Raw genomic sequence first — 25,646 nt, 5'->3', positions numbered from 1 at the left:
ATCACTCAAACTTCTTAGAGGTCGCTCACACTTCTTACGGGTCGCTCACACTTCTTAGGGATCGCTCACACTCCTTTTAGGGATCGCTCACACTTCTTAGGGATCGCTCACACTTCTTAGGGATCGCTCACACTTCTTAGGGATCGCTCACACTTCTTAGGGATCGCTCACACTTCTTACAGATTGCTCACACTTCTGAGGGATCACTCAAACTTCTTAGAGGTCGCTCACACTTCTTACGGGTCGCTCACACTTCTTAGGGATCGCTCACACTTCTTAGGGATCGCTCACACTTCTTAGGGATCGCTCACACTTCTTAGGGATCGCTCACACTTCTTAGGGATCGCTCACACTTCTTAGGGATCGCTCACACTTCTTAGGGATCGCTCACACTTCTTACAGATTGCTCACACTTCTTAGGGATCGCTCACGCTTCTTAGGGATCGCTCACGCTTCTTAGGGATCGCTCACGCTTCTTAGGGATCGCTCACGCTTCTTAGGGATCGCTCACGCTTCTTAGGGATCGCTCACGCTTCTTAGGGATCGCTCACGCTTCTTAGGGATCGCTCACACTTCTTAGGGATCGCTCACACTTCTTAGGGATCGCTCACACTTCTTAGGGATCGCTCACACTTCTTAGGGATCGCTCACACTTCTTAGGGATCGCTCACACTTCTTAGGGATCGCTCACACTTCTGAGGGATCGCTCACACTTCTTAGGGATCGCTCACACTTCTTATGGGTCGCTCACACTTCTTAGGGATCGCTCACACTTCTTAGGGATCGCTCACACTTCTTAGGGATCGCTCACGCTTCTTAGGGATCGCTCACACTTCTTAGGGATCGCTCACACTTCTTAGGGATCGCTCACGCTTCTTACGGGTCACTCACACTTCTGAGGGATCGCTCACACTTCTGAGGGATCGCTCACACTTCTGAGGGATCGCTCACACTTCTGAGGGATCGCTCATACTTCTTACCCTTTTGTTTACCATTGGTTTGTGGTTTGAGTATATTGGGGTCTCGCCTGCCCTAGGTGACAAGTGGTAGCAGTTAATAGTTTGGATATGTGATTGTAGGGGGTCACTTCACTCTGCTGTAGCTTAGTATGATAGGTGAGTGTGGACGCAGAGTGCCCCTTTAACGTTGCAAAGAAAGTCAAAATGCGTGTGTGGTAAGGTGTATGGATACTGGAACTAGTACACAGAGAGTCGGATACATCTGGAATGAGACTTGATCCCTAACAAGGGATGTACACAGGTTTTTTCAGAGGGGGTTCCATATCGCAGGGTTGGTGGGGGATCTTTGCGTCGATCAAGTCTAAGCAGAAGTGAGATCAGATATCAAGAAGGAAAGGGTAGGAAGAAGCTCTGGAAGGTGCTAGCTCTGCAAGGCTAAAATTCCTCCAACGTCTTTATGACTCGTGAACATCTCCACATTTTACAGGTTCTTCTCAGTCCATGGGATTCTGCTTTACATAGTGGGTTAACTTCACACACACCTCCCAAAATCTGACTCCTCCGCATCTCTGTTTGGCACGTTCTGTTTTTTTTATTTTTTTTTATTTAATATGATATAAATAGTCCTGTGTGTGACGGTCTCGCTCAGACGCCCAGTGCTCGGGGCTCGCTGAGTGTGAAGGTCTCGCTCAGACTCCCAGTGCCCGAGGCTTGTTCAGTGCTCAGGACTCGCTGAGTGTGAAGGTCTGGCTCAGTGCTGGAGGCTCGCTCAGTGCTCGGGGCGTGTGAAGGTCTGGCTCAGTGCTCGGGGCTCGCTCAGTGCTCGGGGCGTGTGAAGGTCTGGCTCAGTGCTCGGGGCTCGCTCAGTGCTCGGGGTGTGTGAAGGTCTGGCTCAGTGCTCGGGGCTCGCTCAGTGCTCGGGGCGTGTGAAGGACTGGCTCAGTGCTCGGGGCTCGCTCAGTGCTCGGGGCGTTTGAAGGTCTGGCTCAGTGCTCGGGGCTTTCTCAGTGCTCGCTCAGTGCTCGCTCAGTGCTCGGGGCGTGTGAAGGTCTGGCTCAGTGCTCCGGGCTTTCTCAGTGCTCGGGCACACTATGGAACACCTCCACGTCTATCTCCTCCTAAGCCTGCTAGCTATTGCATGCCCTGTCCTGGAGGCATGTCCCACAAACTGTCACTGTCATGGCGGAGATCTGCAGCATGTCATTTGTTACAACGCAGGGTTAACTAAACTTCCGAAGATATCGGAACAAACTCGTCTGCTCAACTTACAGAAAAATTTATTTCCAGTTTTGGCCCCCAATTCGTTCAAAGAAATGAAAGGTCTGGTGTCCCTGCACATGCAGCACTGTCAAATCCGAGAGGTTTCCAATGGGGCTTTTCGAGGTCTTAAGAAACTGGTCTACCTCTACTTATCCAACAACGACATCAGTGTGATCGGGACCGGCGCCTTTGATGAACTGTCGGAGCTTACGTATTTGTATATGGATCACAACAAAATCCTTGAGATACCCAAAGGACTCTTGTCGCCTCTTATCAACCTTTTCATCTTTCAAATGAACAATAACAAGGTGCGTGAAGTGAAAGCCGGGACCTTCGCTGGTGCCAAAGACCTGCGGTGGCTCTACCTGTCCGAGAACGAGATCACCACAATGCATCCCGGATCACTGGACGAAGTGGAGAACCTGGCCATCTTCCACATAGACGGAAACCAGATAAGCACCTACCCACTAGCCGCTGTCAGCAAACTGAGGGTAGTAGAAGACTTCAAAATATCCCGAAACCCAATCAAAGTCATCCCGGACTACGCCTTCCAGTCCTTTGGCCGATATATGGAGTCTCTGACCATGGACAACATGGGGGTGGAGAAGGTGAGTCCTTACTACTACTGATTAAAGGGAACCGGTCAGAGGTAACACATATATACGTATATAGTGTCCTATCTACAGGTTATACAGCAGATTGTATATAGTGTCCTATCTACAGGTTATAGAGGAGCAGATTGTATATAGTGACCTATCTACAGGTTATAGAGGAGCAGATTGTATATAGTGTCCTATCTACAGGTTATAGAGGAGCAGATTGTATATAGTGTCCTATCTACAGGTTATAGAGGAGCAGATTGTATATAGTGTCCTATCTACAGGTTATAGAGGAGCAGATTGTATATAGTGTCCTATCTACAGGTTATAGAGGAGCAGATTGTATATAGTGTCCTATCTACAGGTTATAGAGGAGCAGATTGTATATAGTGTCCTATCTACAGGATATAGAGGAGCAGATTGTATATAGTGTCCTATCTACAGGTTATAGAGGAGCAGATTGTATATAGTGTCCTATCTACAGGTTATAGAGGAGCAGATTGTATATAGTGTCCTATCTACAGGTTATAGAGGAGCAGATTGTATATAGTGTCCTATCTACAGGTTATAGAGGGGCAGATTGTATATAGTGTCCTATCTACAGGTTATAGAGGAGCAGATTGTATATAGTGTCCTATCTACAGGTTATAGAGGGGCAGATTGTATATAGTGTCCTATCTACAGGCTATAGAGCAGATTGTATATAGTGTCCTATCTACAGGTTATAGAGGAGCAGATTGTATATAGTGTCCTATCTACAGGTTATAGAGCAGATTGTATATAGTGTCCTATCTACAGGTTATAGAGGAGCAGATTGTATATAGTGTCCTATCTACAGGTTATAGAGGGGCAGATTGTATATAGTGTCCTATCTACAGGTTATAGAGGAGCAGATTGTATATAGTGTCCTATCTACAGGTTATAGAGGAGCAGATTGTATATAGTGTCCTATCTACAGGTTATAGAGGAGCAGATTGTATATAGTGTCCTATCTACAGGTTATAGAGGAGCAGATTGTATATAGTGTCCTATCTACAGGTTATACAGGAGCAGATTGTATATAGTGTCCTATCTACAAGTTAAAGAGGTGCAGATTGTATATAGTGTCCTATCTACAGGTTATAGAGCAGATTGTATATAGTGTCCTATCTACAGGTTATAGAGGAGCAGATTGTATATAGTGTCCTATCTACAGGTTATAGAGGAGCAGATTGTATATAGTGTCCTATCTACAGGTTATAGAGGAGCAGACTGTATATAGTGTCCTATCTACAGGTTATAGAGGAGCAGATTGTATATAGTGTCCCATCTACAGGTTATAGAGCGGATTGTATATAGTGTCCTATCTACAGGTTATAGAGGGGCAGATTGTATATAGTGTCCTATCTACAGGTTATAGAGCAGATTGTATATAGTGTCCTATCTACAGGTTATAGAGGAGCAGATTGTATATAGTGTCCTATCTACAGGTTATAGAGGAGCAGATTGTATATAGTGTCCTATCTACAGGTTATAGAGGAGCAGATTGTATATAGTGTCCCATCTACAGGTTATAGAGGAGCAGATTGTATATAGTGTCCTATCTGCAGGTTATAGAGGAGCAGATTGTATATAGTGTCCTATCTACAGGTTATAGAGGAGCAGATTGTATATAGTGTCCTATCTACAGGTTATAGAGGAGCAGATTGTATATAGTGTCCTATCTGCAGGTTATAGAGCAGATTGTATATAGTGTCCTATCTACAGGTTATAGAGGAGCAGATTGTATATAGTGTCCTATCTACAGGTTATACAGCAGATTGTATATAGTGTCCTATCTACAGGTTATAGAGGAGATTGTATATAGTGTCCTATCTACAGGTTATAGAGGAGATTGTATATAGTGTCCTATCTACAGGTTATAGAGCAGATTGTATATAGTGTCCTATCTACAGGTTATAGAGGAGCAGATTGTATATAGTGTCCTATCTACAGGTTATAGAGGAGCAGATTGTATATAGTGTCCTATCTACAGGTTATAGAGGAGCAGATTGTATATAGTGTCCTATCTACAGGTTATAGAGGAGCAGAGTATATATAGTGTCCTATCTACAGGTTATAGAGGAGCAGATTGTATATAGTGTCCTATCTACAGGGTATAGAGGAGCAGATTGTATATAGTGTCCTATCTATAGGTTATAGAGGAGCAGATTGTATATAGTGTCCTATCTACAGGTTATAGAGGAGCAGATTGTATATAGTGTCCTATCTACAGGTTATAGAGGAGATTGTATATAGTGTCCTATCTACCAGTTATAGAGTAGATTGTATATAGTGTCCTATCTACAGGTTATAGAGCAGATTGTATATAGTGTCCAATCTACAGGATATAGAGGAGCAGATTGTATATAGTGTCCTATCTATAGGTTATAGAGGAGCAGATTGTATATAGTGTCCTATCTACAGGTTATAGAGGAGCAGAGTATATATAGTGTCCTATCTACGGGTTATAGAGGAGCAGATTGTATATAGTGTCCTATCTACAGGTTATAGAGGAGATTGTATATAGTGTCCTATCTACCGGTTATAGAGCAGATTGTATATAGTGTCCTATCTACAGGTTATAGAGAGGCAGATTGTATATAGTGTCCTATATACAGGTTATAGAGGGGCAGATTGTATATAGTGTCCTATCTACAGGTTGTAGAGGAGCAGATTGTATATAGTGTCCTATCTACAGGTTATAGAGCAGATTGTATATAGTGTCCTATCTACAGGTTATAGAGGAGCAGATTGTATATAGTGTCCTATCTACAGGTTATAGAGGGGCAGATTGTATATAGTGTCCTATCTACAGGTTATAGAGGGGCAGATTGTATATAGTGTCATATCTACAGGTTATAGAGGAGCAGATTGTATATAGTGTCCTATCTACAGGTTATAGAGGGGCAGATTGTATATAGTGTCATATCTACAGGTTATAGAGGAGCAGATTGTATATAGTGTCCTATCTACAGGTTATAGAGGAGCAGATTGTATATAGTGTCCTATCTACAGGTTATAGAGCAGATTGTATATAGTGTCCTATCTACAGGTTATAGAGGAGCAGATTGTATATAGTGTCCTATCTACAGGTTATAGAGGAGCAGATTGTATATAGTGTCCTATCTACAGGTTATAGAGGGGCAGATTGTATATAGTGTCCTATCTACAGGTTATAGAGGAGCAGATTATATATAGTGTCCTATCTACAGGTTATAGAGGGGCAGATTGTATATAGTGTCCTATCTACAGGTTATAGAGCGGATTGTATATAGTGTCCTATCTACAGGTTATAGAGGGGCAGATTGTATATAGTGTCCTATCTACAGGTTATAGAGGAGCAGATTGTATATAGTGTCCTATCTACAGGTTATAGAGGAGCAGATTGTATATAGTGTCCTATCTACAGGTTATAGAGGAGCAGATTATATATAGTGTCCTATCTACAGGTTATAGAGGGGCAGATTGTATATAGTGTCCTATCTACAGGTTATAGAGCGGATTGTATATAGTGTCCTATCTACAGGTTATAGAGGGGCAGATTGTATATAGTGTCCTATCTACAGGTTATAGAGGAGCAGATTGTATATAGTGTCCTATCTACAGGTTATAGAGGAGCAGATTGTATATAGTGTCCTATCTACAGGTTATAGAGGAGCAGATTGTATATAGTGTCCTATCTACAGGTTATAGAGGAGCAGATTGTATATAGTGTCCTATCTACAGGTTATAGAGGAGCAGATTGTATATAGTGTCCTACCTACAGGTTATAGAGGAGCAGATTGTATATAGTGTCCTATCTACAGGTTATACAGCAGATTGTATATAGTGTCCTATCTACAGGTTATAGAGGAGATTGTATATAGTGTCCTATCTACAGGTTATAGAGGAGCAGATTGTATATAGTGTCCTATCTACAGGTTATAGAGCAGATTGTATATAGTGTCCTATCTACAGGTTATAGAGCAGATTGTATATAGTGTCCTATCTACAGGTTATAGAGGAGCAGATTGTATATAGTGTCCTATCTACAGGTTATACAGGAGCAGATTGTATATAGTGTCCTATCTACAGGTTATAGAGGAGCAGATTGTATATAGTGTCCTATCTATAGGTTATAGAGGAGCAGATTGTATATAGTGTCCTATCTACAGGTTATAGAGGAGATTGTATATAGTGTCCTATCTACAGGTTATAGAGGAGCAGATTGTATATAGTGTCCTATCTACAGGTTATAGAGGGGCAGATTGTATATAGTGTCCTATCTACAGGTTATAGAGGAGCAGATTGTATATAGTGTCCTATCTACAGGTTATAGAGGGGCAGATTGTATATAGTGTCCTATCTACAGGCTATAGAGGAGCAGATTGTATATAGTGTCCTATCTACAGGTTATAGAGGGGCAGATTGTATATAGTGTCCTATCTACAGGTTATAGAGCAGATTGTATATAGTGTCCTATCTACAGGTTATAGAGGAGCAGATTGTATATAGTGTCCTATCTACAGGTTATAGAGCAGATTGTATATAGTGTCCTATCTACAGGTTATAGAGGAGCAGATTGTATATAGTGTCCTATCTACAGGTTATAGAGCAGATTGTATATAGTGTCCTATCTACAGGTTATAGAGGAGCAGATTGTATATAGTGTCCTATCTACAGGTTATAGAGGAGCAGATTGTATATAGTCTCCTATCTACAGGTTATAGAGGAGCAGATTGTATATAGTGTCCTATCTACAGGTTATAGAGGAGCAGATTATATATAGTGTCCTATCTACAGGTTATAGAGGAGATTGTATATAGTGTCCTATCTACCGGTTATAGAGCAGATTGTATATAGTGTCCTATCTACAGGTTATAGAGGGGCAGATTGTATATAGTGTCCTATCTACAGGTTATAGAGGAGCAGATTGTATATAGTGTCCTATCTACAGGTTATAGAGGAGATTGTATATAGTGTCCTATCTACCGGTTATAGAGCAGATTGTATATAGTGTCCTATCTACAGGTTATAGAGGAGCAGATTGTATATAGTGTCCTATCTACAGGTTATAGAGGAGCAGATTGTATATAGTGTCCTATCTACAGGTTATAGAGGAGCAGATTGTATATAGTGTCCTATCTACAGGTTATAGAGGAGCAGAGTATATATAGTGTCCTATCTACAGGTTATAGAGGAGCAGATTGTATATTGTGTCCTATCTACGGGTTATAGAGGAGCAGATTGTATATAGTGTCCTATCTACAGGTTATAGAGGAGCAGATTGTATATAGTGTCCTATCTACAGGTTATAGAGGAGATTGTATATAGTGTCCTATCTACCAGTTATAGAGTAGATTGTATATAGTGTCCTATCTACAGGTTATATAGAGCAGATTGTATATAGTGTCCTATCTACAGGTTATAGAGGAGCAGATTGTATATAGTGTCCTATCTACAGGTTATAGAGGAGATTGTATATAGTGTCCTATCTACCAGTTATAGAGTAGATTGTATATAGTGTCCTATCTACAGGTTATAGAGCAGATTGTATATAGTGTCCAATCTACAGGATATAGAGGAGCAGATTGTATATAGTGTCCTATCTATAGGTTATAGAGGAGCAGATTGTATATAGTGTCCTATCTACAGGTTATAGAGGAGCAGAGTATATATAGTGTCCTATCTACGGGTTATAGAGGAGCAGATTGTATATAGTGTCCTATCTACAGGTTATAGAGGAGATTGTATATAGTGTCCTATCTACCGGTTATAGAGCAGATTGTATATAGTGTCCTATCTACAGGTTATAGAGAGGCAGATTGTATATAGTGTCCTATATACAGGTTATAGAGGGGCAGATTGTATATAGTGTCCTATCTACAGGTTGTAGAGGAGCAGATTGTATATAGTGTCCTATCTACAGGTTATAGAGCAGATTGTATATAGTGTCCTATCTACAGGTTATAGAGGAGCAGATTGTATATAGTGTCCTATCTACAGGTTATAGAGGGGCAGATTGTATATAGTGTCCTATCTACAGGTTATAGAGGGGCAGATTGTATATAGTGTCATATCTACAGGTTATAGAGGAGCAGATTGTATATAGTGTCCTATCTACAGGTTATAGAGGGGCAGATTGTATATAGTGTCATATCTACAGGTTATAGAGGAGCAGATTGTATATAGTGTCCTATCTACAGGTTATAGAGGAGCAGATTGTATATAGTGTCCTATCTACAGGTTATAGAGCAGATTGTATATAGTGTCCTATCTACAGGTTATAGAGGAGCAGATTGTATATAGTGTCCTATCTACAGGTTATAGAGGAGCAGATTGTATATAGTGTCCTATCTACAGGTTATAGAGGGGCAGATTGTATATAGTGTCCTATCTACAGGTTATAGAGGAGCAGATTATATATAGTGTCCTATCTACAGGTTATAGAGGGGCAGATTGTATATAGTGTCCTATCTACAGGTTATAGAGCGGATTGTATATAGTGTCCTATCTACAGGTTATAGAGGGGCAGATTGTATATAGTGTCCTATCTACAGGTTATAGAGGAGCAGATTGTATATAGTGTCCTATCTACAGGTTATAGAGGAGCAGATTGTATATAGTGTCCTATCTACAGGTTATAGAGGAGCAGATTATATATAGTGTCCTATCTACAGGTTATAGAGGGGCAGATTGTATATAGTGTCCTATCTACAGGTTATAGAGCGGATTGTATATAGTGTCCTATCTACAGGTTATAGAGGGGCAGATTGTATATAGTGTCCTATCTACAGGTTATAGAGGAGCAGATTATATATAGTGTCCTATCTACAGGTTATAGAGGGGCAGATTGTATATAGTGTCCTATCTACAGGTTATAGAGCGGATTGTATATAGTGTCCTATCTACAGGTTATAGAGGGGCAGATTGTATATAGTGTCCTATCTACAGGTTATAGAGGAGCAGATTGTATATAGTGTCCTATCTACAGGTTATAGAGGAGCAGATTGTATATAGTGTCCTATCTACAGGTTATAGAGGAGCAGATTGTATATAGTGTCCTATCTACAGGTTATAGAGGAGCAGATTGTATATAGTGTCCTATCTACAGGTTATAGAGGAGCAGATTGTATATAGTGTCCTACCTACAGGTTATAGAGGAGCAGATTGTATATAGTGTCCTATCTACAGGTTATACAGCAGATTGTATATAGTGTCCTATCTACAGGTTATAGAGGAGATTGTATATAGTGTCCTATCTACAGGTTATAGAGGAGCAGATTGTATATAGTGTCCTATCTACAGGTTATAGAGCAGATTGTATATAGTGTCCTATCTACAGGTTATAGAGCAGATTGTATATAGTGTCCTATCTACAGGTTATAGAGGAGCAGATTGTATATAGTGTCCTATCTACAGGTTATACAGGAGCAGATTGTATATAGTGTCCTATCTACAGGTTATAGAGGAGCAGATTGTATATAGTGTCCTATCTATAGGTTATAGAGGAGCAGATTGTATATAGTGTCCTATCTACAGGTTATAGAGGAGATTGTATATAGTGTCCTATCTACAGGTTATAGAGGAGCAGATTGTATATAGTGTCCTATCTACAGGTTATAGAGGGGCAGATTGTATATAGTGTCCTATCTACAGGTTATAGAGGAGCAGATTGTATATAGTGTCCTATCTACAGGTTATAGAGGGGCAGATTGTATATAGTGTCCTATCTACAGGCTATAGAGGAGCAGATTGTATATAGTGTCCTATCTACAGGTTATAGAGGGGCAGATTGTATATAGTGTCCTATCTACAGGTTATAGAGCAGATTGTATATAGTGTCCTATCTACAGGTTATAGAGGAGCAGATTGTATATAGTGTCCTATCTACAGGTTATAGAGCAGATTGTATATAGTGTCCTATCTACAGGTTATAGAGGAGCAGATTGTATATAGTGTCCTATCTACAGGTTATAGAGGAGCAGATTGTATATAGTGTCCTATCTACAGGTTATAGAGGAGCAGATTGTATATAGTGTCCTATCTACAGGTTATAGAGGAGCAGATTGTATATAGTGTCCTATCTACAGGTTATAGAGGAGCAGATTGTATATAGTGTCCTATCTACAGGTTATAGAGGAGCAGATTGTATATAGTGTCCTATCTACAGGTTATAGAGGAGATTGTATATAGTGTCCTATCTACCGGTTATAGAGCAGATTGTATATAGTGTCCTATCTACAGGTTATAGAGGGGCAGATTGTATATAGTGTCCTATCTACAGGTTATAGAGGAGCAGATTGTATATAGTGTCCTATCTACAGGTTATAGAGAGGCAGATTGTATATAGTGTCCTATCTACAGGTTATAGAGGGGCAGATTGTATATAGTGTCCCATCTACAGGTTATAGAGCAGATTGTATATAGTGTCCTATCTACAGGTTATAGAGGAGCAGATTGTATATAGTGTCCTATCTACAGGTTATAGAGCAGATTGTATATAGTGTCCTATCTACAGGTTATAGAGGAGCAGATTGTATATAGTGTCCTATCTACAGGTTATAGAGGAGCAGATTGTATATAGTGTCCTATCTACAGGTTATAGAGGAGCAGATTGTATATAGTGTCCTATCTATAGGTTATAGAGGGGCAGATTGTATATAGTGTCCTATCTACAGGTTATAGAGGAGCAGATTGTATATAGTGTCCTATCTACGGGTTATAGAGGAGCAGATTGTATATAGTGTCCTATCTACGGGTTATAGAGGAGCAGATTGTATATAGTGTCCTATCTACAGGTTATAGAGGAGCAGATTGTATATAGTGTCCTATCTACCGGTTATAGAGCAGATTGTATATAGTGTCCTATCTACAGGTTATAGAGGAGCAGATTGTATATAGTGTCCTATCTACAGGTTATAGAGCAGATTGTATATAGTGTCCTATCTACAGGTTATAGAGGAGATTGTATATAGTGTCCTATCTACAGGTTATAGAGGGGCAGATTGTATATAGTGTCCTATCTACAGGTTATAGAGGAGCAGATTGTATATAGTGTCCCATCTACAGGTTATAGAGGGGCAGATTGTATATAGTGTCCTATCTACAGGTTATAGAGGGGCAGATTGTATATAGTGTCCTATCTACAGGTTATAGAGGAGCAGATTGTATATAGTGTCCTATCTACAGGTTATAGAGGGGCAGATTGTATATAGTGTCCTATCTACAGGTTATAGAGCAGATTGTATATAGTGTCCTATCTACAGGTTATAGAGCAGATTGTATATAGTGTCCTATCTACAGGGTATAGAGCAGATTGTATATAGTGTCCTATAGTGTCCTCTATAACCTGTAGATAGGACACTATATACAATCTGCTCTATAACCTGTAGATAGGACACTATATACGATCTGCCCCTCTATAACCTATAGATAGGACACTATATACAATCTGCTCTGTAACCTGTAGATAGGACACTATATACAATCTGCTCTATAACCTGTAGATAGGACACTATATACAATCTGCTCCTCTATAGCCTGTAGATAGGACACTATATACAATCTGCTCTATAACCTGTAGATAGGACACTATATACAATCTGCTCCTCTATAACCTGTAGATAGGACACTATATACAATCTGCTCCTCTATAACCTGTAGATAGGACACTATATACAATCTGCTCCTCTATAACCTGTAGATAGGACACTATATACAATCTGCTGCTCTATAACCTGTAGATAGGACACTATATACAATCTGCTCTATAACCTGTAGATAGGACACTATATACAATCTGCTCCTCTATAACCTGTAGATAGGACACTATATACAATCTGCCCCTCTATAACCTGTAGATAGGACACTATATACAATCTGCCCCTCTATAACCTGTAGATAGGACACTATATACAATCTGCTCTATAACCTGTAGATAGGACACTATATACAATCTGCTCTATAACCTGTAGATAGGACACTATATACAATCTGCTCTATAACCTGTAGATAGGACACTATATACAATCTGCTCCTCTATAACCTGTAGATAGGACACTATATACAATCTGCTCCTCTATAACCTGTAGATAGGACACTATATACAATCTGCTCCTCTATAACCTGTAGATAGGACACTATATACAATCTGCTCCTCTATAACCTGTAGATAGGACACTATATACAATCTGCTCCTCTATAACCTGTAGATAGGACACTATATACAATCTGCTCTATAACCTGTAGATAGGACACTATATACAATCTGCTCCTCTATAACCTGTAGATAGGACACTATATACAATCTGATCTATAACCTGTAGATGGGACACTATATACAATCTGCTCCTCTATAACCTGTAGATAGGACACTATATACAATCTTCTCTATAACCTGTAGATGGGACACTATATACAATCTGCACCTCTATAACCTGTAGATAGGACACTATATACAATCTGCTCCTCTATATCCTGTAGATAGGACACTATATACAATCTGCTCTATAACCTGTAGATAGGACACTATATACAATCTGCTCTATAACCTGTAGATAGGACACTATATACAATCTGCTCCTCTATAACCTGTAGATAGGACACTATATACAATCTGCCCCTCTATAACCTGTAGATAGGACACTATATACAATCTGCTCCTCTATAACCTGTAGATAGGACACTATATACAATTTGCTCCTCTATATCCTGTAGATAGGACACTATATACAATCTGCTCTATAACCTGTAGATAGGACACTATATACAATCTGCTCTATAACCTGTAGATAGGAGACTATATACAATCTGCCCCTCTATAACATGTAGATAGGACACTATATACAATCTGCTCCTCTATAACCTGTAGATAGGACACTATATACAATCTGCTCCTCTATAACCTGTAGATAGGACAGTATATACAATCTGCTGTATAACCTGTAGATAGGACACTATATACAATCTGCTCCTCTATAACCTGTAGATAGGACACTATATACAATCTGCCCCTCTATAACCTGTAGATAGGACACTATATACAATCTGCTCCTCTATAACCTGTAGATAGGACACTATATACAATCTGCTCCTCTATAACCTGTAGATAGGACACTATATACAATCTGCTCCTCTATAACCTGTAGATAGGACACTATATACAATCTGCTCCTCTATATCCTGTAGATAGGACACTATATACAATCTGCTCTATAACCTGTAGATAGGAGACTATATACAATCTGCCCCTCTATAACATGTAGATAGGACACTATATACAATCTGCTCCTCTATAACCTGTAGATAGGACACTATATACAATCTGCTCCTCTATAACCTGTAGATAGGACAGTATATACAATCTGCTGTATAACCTGTAGATAGGACACTATATACAATCTGCTCCTCTATAACCTGTAGATAGGACACTATATACAATCTGCCCCTCTATAACCTGTAGATAGGACACTATATACAATCTGCTCCTCTATAACCTGTAGATAGGACACTATATACAATCTGCTCCTCTATAACCTGTAGATAGGACACTATATACAATCTGCTCCTCTATAACCTGTAGATAGGACACTATATACAATCTGCCCCTCTATAACCTGTAGATAGGACACTATATACAATCTGCTCCTCTATAACCTGTAGATAGGACACTATATACAATCTGCTCCTCTATATCCTGTAGATAGGACACTATATACAATCTGCTCTATAACCTGTAGATAGGACACTATATACAATCTGCTCCTCTATAACCTGTAGATAGGACACTATATACAATCTGCTCCTCTATATCCTGTAGATAGGACACTATATACAATCTGCTCCTCTATAACCTGTAGATAGGACACTATATACAATCTGCTCCTCTATAACCTGTAGATAGGACACTATATACAATCTCCTCTATAACCTGTAGATGGGACACTATATACAATCTGCTCCTCTATAACCTGTAGATAGGACACTATATACAATCTGCTCCTCTATAACCTGTAGATGGGACACTATATACAATCTGCACCTCTATAACCTGTAGATGGGACACTATATACAATCTGCTCCTCTATATCCTGTAGATAGGACACTATATACAATCTGCTCTATAACCTGTAGATAGGACACTATATACAATCTGCTCCTCTATAACCTGTAGATAGGACACTATATACAATCTGCCCCTCTATAACCTGTAGATAGGACACTATATACAATCTGCTCCTCTATAACCTGTAGATAGGACACTATATACAATCTGCTCCTCTATATCCTGTAGATAGGACACTATATACAATCTGCTCTATAACCTGTAGATAGGACACTATATACAATCTGCTCTATAACCTGTAGATAGGACACTATATACAATCTGCTCCTCTATAACCTGTAGATAGGACACTATATACAATCTGCTCCTCTATATCCTGTAGATAGGACACTATATACAATCTGCTCTATAACCTGTAGATAGGACACTATATACAATCTGCTCCTCTATAACCTGTAGATAGGACACTATATACAATCTGCTCCTCTATAACCTGTAGATAGGACACTATATACAATCTGCTCCTCTATAACCTGTAGATAGGACACTATATACAATCTGCTCTATAACCTGTAAATAGGACACTATATACAATCTGCTCCTCTATAACCTGTAGATAGGACACTATATACAATCTGCTCCTCTATAACCTGTAGATAGGACACTATATACAATCTGCTCCTCTATAACCTGTAGATAGGACACTATATACAATCTGATCTATAACCTGTAGATGGGACACTATATACAATCTGCACCTCTATAACCTGTAGATAGGACACTATATACAATCTGCTCCTCTATATCCTGTAGATAGGACACTATATACAATCTGCTCTATAACCTGTAGATAGGACACTATATACAATCTGCTCCTCTATAACCTGTAGATAGGACACTATATACAATCTGCCCCTCTATAACCTGTAGATAGGACACTATATACAATCTGCTCCTCTATAACCTGTAGATAGGACACTATATACAATCTGCTCCTCTATATCCTGTAGATAGGACACTATATACAATCTGCTCTATAACCTGTAGATAGGACACTATATACAATCTGCTCTATAACCTGTAGATAGGACACTATATACAATCTGCTCTATAACCTGTAGATAGGACACTATATACAATCTGCTCCTCTATAACCTGTAGATAGGACACTATATACAATCTGCTCCTCTATAACCTGTAGATAGGACAGTATATACAATCTGCTGTATAACCTGTAGATAGGACACTATATACAATCTGCTCCTCTATAACCTGTAGATAGGACACTATATACAATCTGCCCCTCTATAACCTGTAGATAGGACACTATATACAATCTGCTCCTCTATAACCTGTAGATAGGACACTATATACAATCTGCCCCTCTATAACCTGTAGATAGGACACTATATACAATCTGCTCTATAACCTGTAGATAGGACAGTATATACAATCTGCTGCTCTATAACCTGTAGATAGGACACTATATACAATCTGCTCCTCTATAACCTGTAGATAGGACACTATATACAATCTGCCCCTCTATAGCCTGTAGATAGGACACTATATACAATCTGCTCCTCTATAACCTGTAGATAGGACACTATATACAATCTGCCCCTCTATAGCCTGTAGATAGGACACTATATACAATCTGCTCTATATCCTGTAGATAGGACACTATATACAATCTGCCCCTCTATAACCTGTAGATAGGACACTATATACAATCTGCTCCTCTATAACCTGTAGATAGGACACTATATACAATCTGCTGCTCTATAACCTGTAGATAGGACACTATATACAATCTGCTGCTCTATAACTTGTAGATAGGACACTATATACAATCTGCTGCTCTATAACCTGTAGATAGGACACTATATACAATCTGCCCCTCTATAACCTATAGATAGGACACTATATACAATCTGCTCTATAACCTGTAGATAGGACACTATATACAATCTGCCCCTCTATAGCCTGTAGATAGGACACTATATACAATCTGCTCTATAACCTGTAGATAGGACACTATATACAATCTGCCCCTCTATAACCTGTAGATAGGACACTATATACAATCTGCTCCTCTATAACCTGTAGATAGGACACTATATACAATCTGCTCTATAACCTGTAGATAGGACACTATATACAATCTGCTCCTCTATAACCTGTAGATAGGACACTATATACAATCTGCTCTATAACCTGTAGATAGGACACTATATACAATCTGCCCCTCTATAACCTGTAGATAGGACACTATATACAATCTGCTCCTCTATAGCCTGTAGATAGGACACTATATACAATCTGCCCCTCTATAACCTGTAGATAGGACACTATATACAATCTGCTTCTCTATAACCTGTAGATAGGACACTATATACAATCTGCCCCTCTATAACCTGTAGATAGGACACTATATACAATCTGCTCCTCTATAACCTGTAGATAGGACACTATATACAATCTCCTCTATAACCTGTAGATAGGACACTATATACAATCTGCTCCTCTATAACCTGTAGATAGGACACTATATACAATCTGCTCTATAACCTGTAGATAGGACACTATATACAATCTGCTCCTCTATAACCTGTAGATAGGACACTATATACAATCTGCTCCTCTATAACCTGTAGATAGGACACTATATACAATCTGCTCCTCTATAACCTGTAGATAGGACACTATATACAATCTGCTCCTCTATAACCTGTAGATAGGACACTATATACAATCTGCTCCTCTATATCCTGTAGATAGGACACTATATACAATCTGCTCCTCTATAACCTGTAGATAGGACACTATATACAATCTGCTCCTCTATACCTGTAGCTAGGACACTATATACAATCTGCCCCTCTATAACCTGTAGATAGGACACTATATACAATCTGCTCCTCTATAACCTGTAGATAGGACACTATATACAATCTGCTCCTCTATAACCTGTAGATAGGACACTATATACAATCTGCCCCTCTATAACCTGTAGATAGGACACTATATACAATCTCCTCTATAACCTGTAGATAGGACACTATATACAATCTGCTCTATAACCTGTAGATAGGACACTATATACAATCTGCTCCTCTATAACCTGTAGATAGGACACTATATACAATCTGCTCCTCTATATCCTGTAGATAGGACACTATATACAATCTGCTCTATAACCTGTAGATAGGACACTATATACAATCTGCTCTATAACCTGTAGATAGGACACTATATACAATCTGCTCCTCTATAACCTGTAGATAGGACACTATATACAATCTGCTCCTCTATATCCTGTAGATAGGACACTATATACAATCTGCTCTATAACCTGTAGATAGGACACTATATACAATCTGCTCCTCTATAACCTGTAGATAGGACACTATATACAATCTGCTCCTCTATAACCTGTAGATAGGACACTATATACAATCTGCTCCTCTATAACCTGTAGATAGGACACTATATACAATCTGCTCTATAACCTGTAGATAGGACACTATATACAATCTGCTCCTCTATAACCTGTAGATAGGACACTATATACAATCTGCTCTATAACCTGTAGATAGGACACTATATACAATCTGCTCCTCTATAACCTGTAGATAGGACACTATATACAATCTGCTCCTCTATAACCTGTAGATAGGACACTATATACAATCTTCTCTATAACCTGTAGATGGGACACTATATACAATCTGCACCTCTATAACCTGTAGATAGGACACTATATACAATCTGCTCCTCTATATCCTGTAGATAGGACACTATATACAATCTGCTCCTCTATAACCTGTAGATAGGACACTATATACAATCTGCTCTATAACCTGTAGATAGGACACTATATACAATCTGCTCTATAACCTGTAGATAGGACACTATATACAATCTGCTCCTCTATAACCTGTAGATAGGACACTATATACAATCTGCCCCTCTATAACCTGTAGATAGGACACTATATACAATCTGCTCCTCTATAACCTGTAGATAGGACACTATATACAATCTGCTCCTCTATATCCTGTAGATAGGACACTATATACAATCTGCTCCTCTATAACCTGTAGATAGGACACTATATACAATCTGCTCTATAACCTGTAGATAGGAGACTATATACAATCTGCTCCTCTATAACCTGTAGATAGGACACTATATACAATCTGCCCCTCTATAACCTGTAGATAGGACACTATATACAATCTGCTCCTCTATAACCTGTAGATAGGACACTATATACAATCTGCTCTATAACCTGTAGATAGGACACTATATACAATCTGCTCCTCTATAACTTGTAGATAGGACACTATATACAATCTGCTCCTCTATAACCTGTAGATAGGACACTATATACAATCTCCTCTATAACCTGTAGATAGGACACTATATACAATCTGCTCCTCTATAACCTGTAGATAGGACACTATATACAATCTGCCCCTCTATAACCTGTAGATAGGACACTATATACAATCTGCTCCTCTATAACCTGTAGATAGGACACTATATACAATCTGCTCCTCTATATCCTGTAGATAGGACACTATATACAATCTGCTCTATAACCTGTAGATAGGACACTATATACAATCTGCTCTATAACCTGTAGATAGGACACTATATACAATCTGCTCCTCTATAACCTGTAGATAGGACACTATATACAATCTGCTCCTCTATAACCTGTAGATAGGACAGTATATACAATCTGCTGTATAACCTGTAGATAGGACACTATATACAATCTGCTCCTCTATAACCTGTAGATAGGACACTATATACAATCTGCTCCTCTATATCCTGTAGATAGGACACTATATACAATCTGCTCCTCTATAACCTGTAGATAGGACACTATATACAATCTGCCCCTCTATAACCTGTAGATAGGACACTATATACAATCTGCTCCTCTATAACCTGTAGATAGGACACTATATACAATCTGCCCCTCTATAACCTGTAGATAGGACACTATATACAATCTGCTCTATAACCTGTAGATAGGACAGTATATACAATCTGCTGCTCTATAACCTGTAGATAGGACACTATATACAATCTGCTCCTCTATAACCTGTAGATAGGACACTATATACAATCTGCCCCTCTATAGCCTGTAGATAGGACACTATATACAATCTGCTCCTCTATAACCTGTAGATAGGACACTATATACAATCTGCTCCTCTATAACCTGTAGATAGGACACTATATACAATCTGCCCCTCTATAGCCTGTAGATAGGACACTATATACAATCTGCTCTATATCCTGTAGATAGGACACTATATACAATCTGCCCCTCTATAACCTGTAGATAGGACACTATATACAATCTGCTCCTCTATAACCTGTAGATAGGACACTATATACAATCTGCTGCTCTATAACCTGTAGATAGGACACTATATACAATCTGCTGCTCTATAACTTGTAGATAGGACACTATATACAATCTGCTGCTCTATAACCTGTAGATAGGACACTATATACAATCTGCCCCTCTATAACCTATAGATAGGACACTATATACAATCTGCTCTATAACCTGTAGATAGGACACTATATACAATCTGCCCCTCTATAGCCTGTAGATAGGACACTATATACAATCTGCTCTATAACCTGTAGATAGGACACTATATACAATCTGCCCCTCTATAACCTGTAGATAGGACACTATATACAATCTGCTCCTCTATAACCTGTAGATAGGACACTATATACAATCTGCTCCTCTATAACCTGTAGATAGGACACTATATACAATCTGCTCTATAACCTGTAGATAGGACACTATATACAATCTGCCCCTCTATAACCTGTAGATAGGACACTATATACAATCTGCCCCTCTATAACCTGTAGATAGGACACTATATACAATCTGCTCCTCTATAACCTGTAGATAGGACACTATATACAATCTGCCCCTCTATAACCTGTAGATAGGACACTATATACAATCTGCTCCTCTATAACCTGTAGATAGGACACTATATACAATCTGCTCCTCTATAACCTGTAGATAGGACACTATATACAATCTGCTCTATAACCTGTAGATAGGACACTATATACAATCTGCTCCTCTATAACCTGTAGATAGGACACTATATACAATCTTCCCTGTGAGACGTATGTCCCTTTATTCCATTATATAGGTTCCATATATGATACATGATGTAGGCCGAGGGTAAGATACATAGAGACCTGCTAAGATGTCAGGAAAGCGTTAATTCTGACCTAAGGAAGGAACATTTCTTCGCTGCAGTAACAGTCTGTCTATTGAGCAGATGTCTTATAAGCGGCCGCCGTTTCTCTGCGGTTCACAAAGCGGTCCCTGTCTGTGACTTGGAGACTTGGAGGAGGGGATTTGCGGCGCTCATTTCAGACTAGTTATAAAATGAAGGGAACATTGAGCGCCTCTCAGTAGAAGTTAGCGAATCCCACAAGACGCTCAGTCAGGGCCAGAGACCTCCAGCAATTAGGAGCGGAAGGGTTGGTGGATCTACAAGTATGTCAGCCTTTACTTCAAGTGTCTCCCACAGTCAACGGTGGAAATTTCCAGTCCAAGGCGAGGAGAAGGTTGGGAGTGGAGGGTGAGGGTGCGGAGGATGTGGACATGTGTCCTGGGCAGAGGGGGATGTTTGTTCCTCCAAGAGTCGCCAAACCCACACATTTCTTGGTTTAGTTTTCAGAAAAAGCTTTTGTTGGAGTCACAACCCTGAAGAAGCTCAATATAGAAGGAAACCGACTGAGCCAACTCCCTGCCAACGCCCCGTACACTACCCTGCAAAACGCCAGCCTGGCCAACAATCCGTGGCACTGCACCTGCCAACTGGCGGCTCTGAGAAGGTGGGTCTGCGAAAGATGTAGGACGGTGCAAACACTGCAGCAATCCCAAGTCTAACCCAAACCTAATCCTGTTTATTTGGAGACAGATGGATGGACGGCGGCCGCTCCCGACCAGATGCCGTATGTGCCGGCCCAGGACAGTTCCGAGGGCAACAGATAAGAGACACCGCAGCTTTCCGCAACTGTAAACAGCCAACCAAGAAGTCTCGAAAAGGAGAGCGTCACTAAGGAGGTATCCCGCCCTACGACTGGAAGACAGCGACATTCAATGGTACGTGGTCAGGCCTGGCATTAGCCAACTCACACCGCATAGCCAACAAGGTCGCCCAAAAACAGCGGGGCAAAAGAAACACTTCAAGAACCCTACAAAGGATTCTACCACTAAAACAATAGCCTTAAGAGAGTCTAGTCTTCTCCTACCTTTAGATGTCTTCTCCGCACCACTGTTCCGTAGAAATCCCAGTTTTCGACAGTATGCAAATAAGTTCTCTCACAGCACTGGGGGCGGGCCTCGGCGCTCAAACAGCACTGGGGGTGTATCCAATGCTACGAGAGAACTCTCCTGCACTGCTTCCATCTTCTTCAGGAACGTCCTCTTCACGTGTCTTCTTCCAGCGCAGGCAGTCAAACTTCTAAGCCTTGGGCAGAGATGACTGCACATGCCCACAGGCCACAAGAAAATGGCCACTTACTTACTGTGCAAATGGCCATTTTTCTTGTGGCTGCGGGCATACACAGTCGGCTCTGCCCGAGGCCTAGAAGTTTGAACCCAGCTCCAGAAGAAGACGCCTGAAGCCCCTGTTCCTGAAGAAGATGGAGGTGTTGCTGGAGAGTTCTCTCGCAGCATTGGGGACGCCCCCGGTGCTGTTTGAATGCTTGGGCCCGCCCCCAGTGCTGTAAGAGAACTAATTTGCATACCGGTGAAAACCAGGATTTCTACAGAACGGCGGCACGGAGAAGATATCTAAAGGTAGGAGAAGAAGAGGCTTTCTTAAGGCTAATCCTACGTGTTCGTTACAAAAAATTGTGTTTTAATGATAGGATCCCTTTAAAATAATCTCCAGACTTTTGAATAAAGGGGCGCTCAAAAAAAAAAGTAGAAAATTGTCTCCTTACCATCCCCGCTGTCCCCAATCCCTGCCAGTCTATGTATCCTGGTCACCAGTATCGATGTCCTGACATGTCGTGGTGACATCAGTTGTGTGGACAGGACCCCCTAAATCCGGTCACCAGATATTGGGATCACGTGTGGGTCTGGACGTCATCACTGGAGGCCACAATACAGATGGTGAGGGAACCAGGAGGCACCAGAACAGGACAGGCCCGGGGAGATGTGACAAGGAACCCTTCATGGCATCTGCCAAGTCCATCGGGGCCTACAGATCTCCATGGCTTTCAGTCACCGGGCAATAAGAGGCGCATCGACTTAAAGCCTTTATGGATAGACTCCCCCGATAGGTGACCTGAAGTTTTGTGCCCCCAGGTATAACCTTTAGGGCTATTTTGCCCTATTTTGTGTGAATAGAGCCTTACAGGGCTGATCTTTGATGATTAACCAATCTAAAAGCTAAAACGAATCCAATACAATATCACAACACATCAGCAAATTTCTTGGTAGACCGCAATGCACAACACAACCACTAGGTGGATACAAAGTCATGCAGAGGATAGACATCTCCAGACAGAATATCACAAAACCAGGTTGTTCTTAAAACGCCCCCCAATGCCCATATAGGGTCACGTCCAACCAAGAGGAGGTAAGAGAAGACATCTGTCTGTATACGGCTCATAGCACTGTTACATTACAGGGAATATGACCGTCTAATAACTCTCCCACTCCTACAGGCACCTATGGACAGTCCTGGTCACTGTGATGCCGCTGACCTGCAAACTACTGACCTGTAGGATCCTTCAGAAGTTCTTCCCCCTCCGATTCGAGCCGTCTCACACGTCTACACCCGCCATTCTGCCCCACCATCCCGTAGGCATGTACTAATGTGCTAACGCCATTGCACTTCTAACAATGTGGCCTACTAGGTACGTACACGCCTGCATACATGTTATATAACACAGATAAGTCATACATGATATATATAGAGAGAGTATAATAGTGCTGGCATACGTGTGCCCTATATATATACCGCACTATACATCATCATTACTGCATTAGCTGAGCGCCCAGCCATGTGCGGGCCACGTACAGGGACGTATAGGACCCATATACCGGGACAACATAAAGCTCCGCGACAGGACCGAGAACAACAAAGTGGAGTGAAGTGAAATGAAACCTTGTTTTTGTCTTATTTTCTGCGCATGTTATAAATGTTATGAGATCGAAGACGTCTCCTCGCACTGGATCCATTTGTGTTCTTAGGTATGAGAGATATTTCTATAGGTTACGGCATATGGGACACAACGTACAATCCTTATGGGGTGACTGACTCTACTTGTGGAGAGCCCTACAGGCCAGGCAATGCTCCCTGGGAAATCGGGTATGCAAATGAGCTCTCCTCTAGACAATGGTGTCACTAGTGCCACCTAGGGGACGTCGCTTCCTCTTAAACACTTAGGGGGGGATCATCCCTTTCGTCTATGGGGGAACAAGGGGGTGGTCCGTAGTGTCAATGTGCCCGATCCTGCCATTACCAGGGGAGACAAGCCGCCATGAGAAGTGCCTGACAGCGATTACCTCCCACCCCCACAAAAACCAAGTGTCGGGATCCTTAAAGGCAATGTGTCGCCAGAAAATCCCCTATTATCTTAATCAAGTTTTATATTCCATGCTATTATCTAGATTTAAAAAAAATCCTATAAGTCCTGCAGTTCTGACTCTGACCACTAGGCCAAATAATATGCTAAGACTTCCTGTGGTCTTTACAGCAGTCACCTCACTTACGGCGGCCATGTATATGTAGATTAGACACATTGCATAGGGCACACAGAAGTCTATAGGGTCTGCTCCGCACACATCGGACTATATATATGGACCCCTGGGTGGCCAGGACACTGGCACTGGTTCCTCTCCTGACCTTGGACCATTATCAGTAGGGACTGACCACGACGTACCAGGCTGAGGTTCGGCCATCGGACTCCACAGCCCCGGTGCTCGGGATCTTTACATTGGCCATATAGATATATATGGGACTCACCAGAATATTCCTCATCGCGGTCTCAGTGGCGAATGTCTTCACGACCTCCGGGGGTGCGATGGAGCCAGCGATGACTCCTGTAATAATGGGCAGAGACAAGTCGTCACCCGCTGATCTCCTCGCTAGGTCTACAACATTACAAGAAGCGACTGTACAATGCTGGATCGGGGGGTGACATGGCTGCCGTCTCAGGTGTGCAGAGTCTTATAGGCCGGACATGCTCTGCTCTCTAGCGCCACCTCTGCTCAGGGTAGCTCCACATAGATTAATGCCTGGCTGTATAGAAGACTAGTGACATGATGTGGAATTAAAACCAAGTCAGACTATCTCCTCCAAAAGGAAGACACCCATCCACAGACCAAACCCATCCACGGACCAAGGTCTTATTGTCCCTCATCAGGGCAAAGCAAAGGACTGGTTGGCTGGATGAGAAGCCCTGGATGGGGGTCCGGAGGGGGATGGTGTCTCCTTAAGAAGCCTGCCATTGACGGCCAACTATTCAGGGACAATCATTATCTGGTTTCAATCACAGATCAGGTTTTGTTGCAGGTCTGACATATGAGAAGTCTGTCAATCTGGAGAACGTAGGGATCATGGGGTCAGATATATGGGGCACCTGCCAATCTGGAGATCGTAGGGATCATGGGGTCAGATATATGAGAAGTCTGCCAATCTGGAGATCGTAGGGATCATGGGGTCAGATATATGAGAA

At 41.0% G+C, this 25,646-nt stretch overlaps 2 protein-coding genes across 2 annotated transcripts in view; one reads left to right on the top strand and one right to left on the bottom strand.

Annotated features, from left to right (window-relative positions):
* The window catches only part of ACSF2 (acyl-CoA synthetase family member 2), a 93,473-nt gene that overhangs the window by 13,899 nt on the left and 53,928 nt on the right, over positions 1-25,646 (bottom strand). Inside the window, exon 10 of the mRNA XM_075261794.1 lies at positions 24,935-25,011. Coding sequence (XP_075117895.1) covers positions 24,935-25,011 — 77 coding nt within the window. The remainder of the gene's footprint in view (positions 1-24,934; positions 25,012-25,646) is intronic.
* Positions 1,623-24,085, top strand: CHAD (chondroadherin). Its single transcript, XM_075261792.1, has 5 exons — positions 1,623-1,669; positions 2,050-2,827; positions 21,622-21,785; positions 21,872-22,056; positions 23,631-24,085. Exons 2-4 carry the CDS (start codon positions 2,051-2,053, stop codon positions 22,011-22,013), a joined length of 1,083 nt encoding a protein of 360 aa, XP_075117893.1. The 5' UTR covers positions 1,623-1,669; position 2,050; the 3' UTR covers positions 22,014-22,056; positions 23,631-24,085.

This window comes from Leptodactylus fuscus, unplaced genomic scaffold, assembly GCF_031893055.1.
Source record: "Leptodactylus fuscus isolate aLepFus1 unplaced genomic scaffold, aLepFus1.hap2 HAP2_SCAFFOLD_40, whole genome shotgun sequence".
NCBI classification, from domain to species: Eukaryota; Metazoa; Chordata; class Amphibia; order Anura; family Leptodactylidae; genus Leptodactylus; species Leptodactylus fuscus.
The sequence above is the reverse complement of the archived record's forward strand: the minus strand, read 5'-3'. Positions and strand labels throughout refer to the sequence as shown.

Excerpts from the sequence above, each read along its gene's own strand:
- CHAD (XM_075261792.1), top strand. The coding sequence starts at position 2,051 with ATGGAACACCTCCACGTCTATCTCCTCCTAAGCCTGCTAGCTATTGCA. Across the intron at positions 2,828-21,621 it reads ACAACATGGGGGTGGAGAAG|TTTTCAGAAAAAGCTTTTGT; the intron begins GTGAGTCCTTAC and ends TTCTTGGTTTAG. Across the intron at positions 21,786-21,871 it reads CAACTGGCGGCTCTGAGAAG|ATGGATGGACGGCGGCCGCT; the intron begins GTGGGTCTGCGA and ends ATTTGGAGACAG.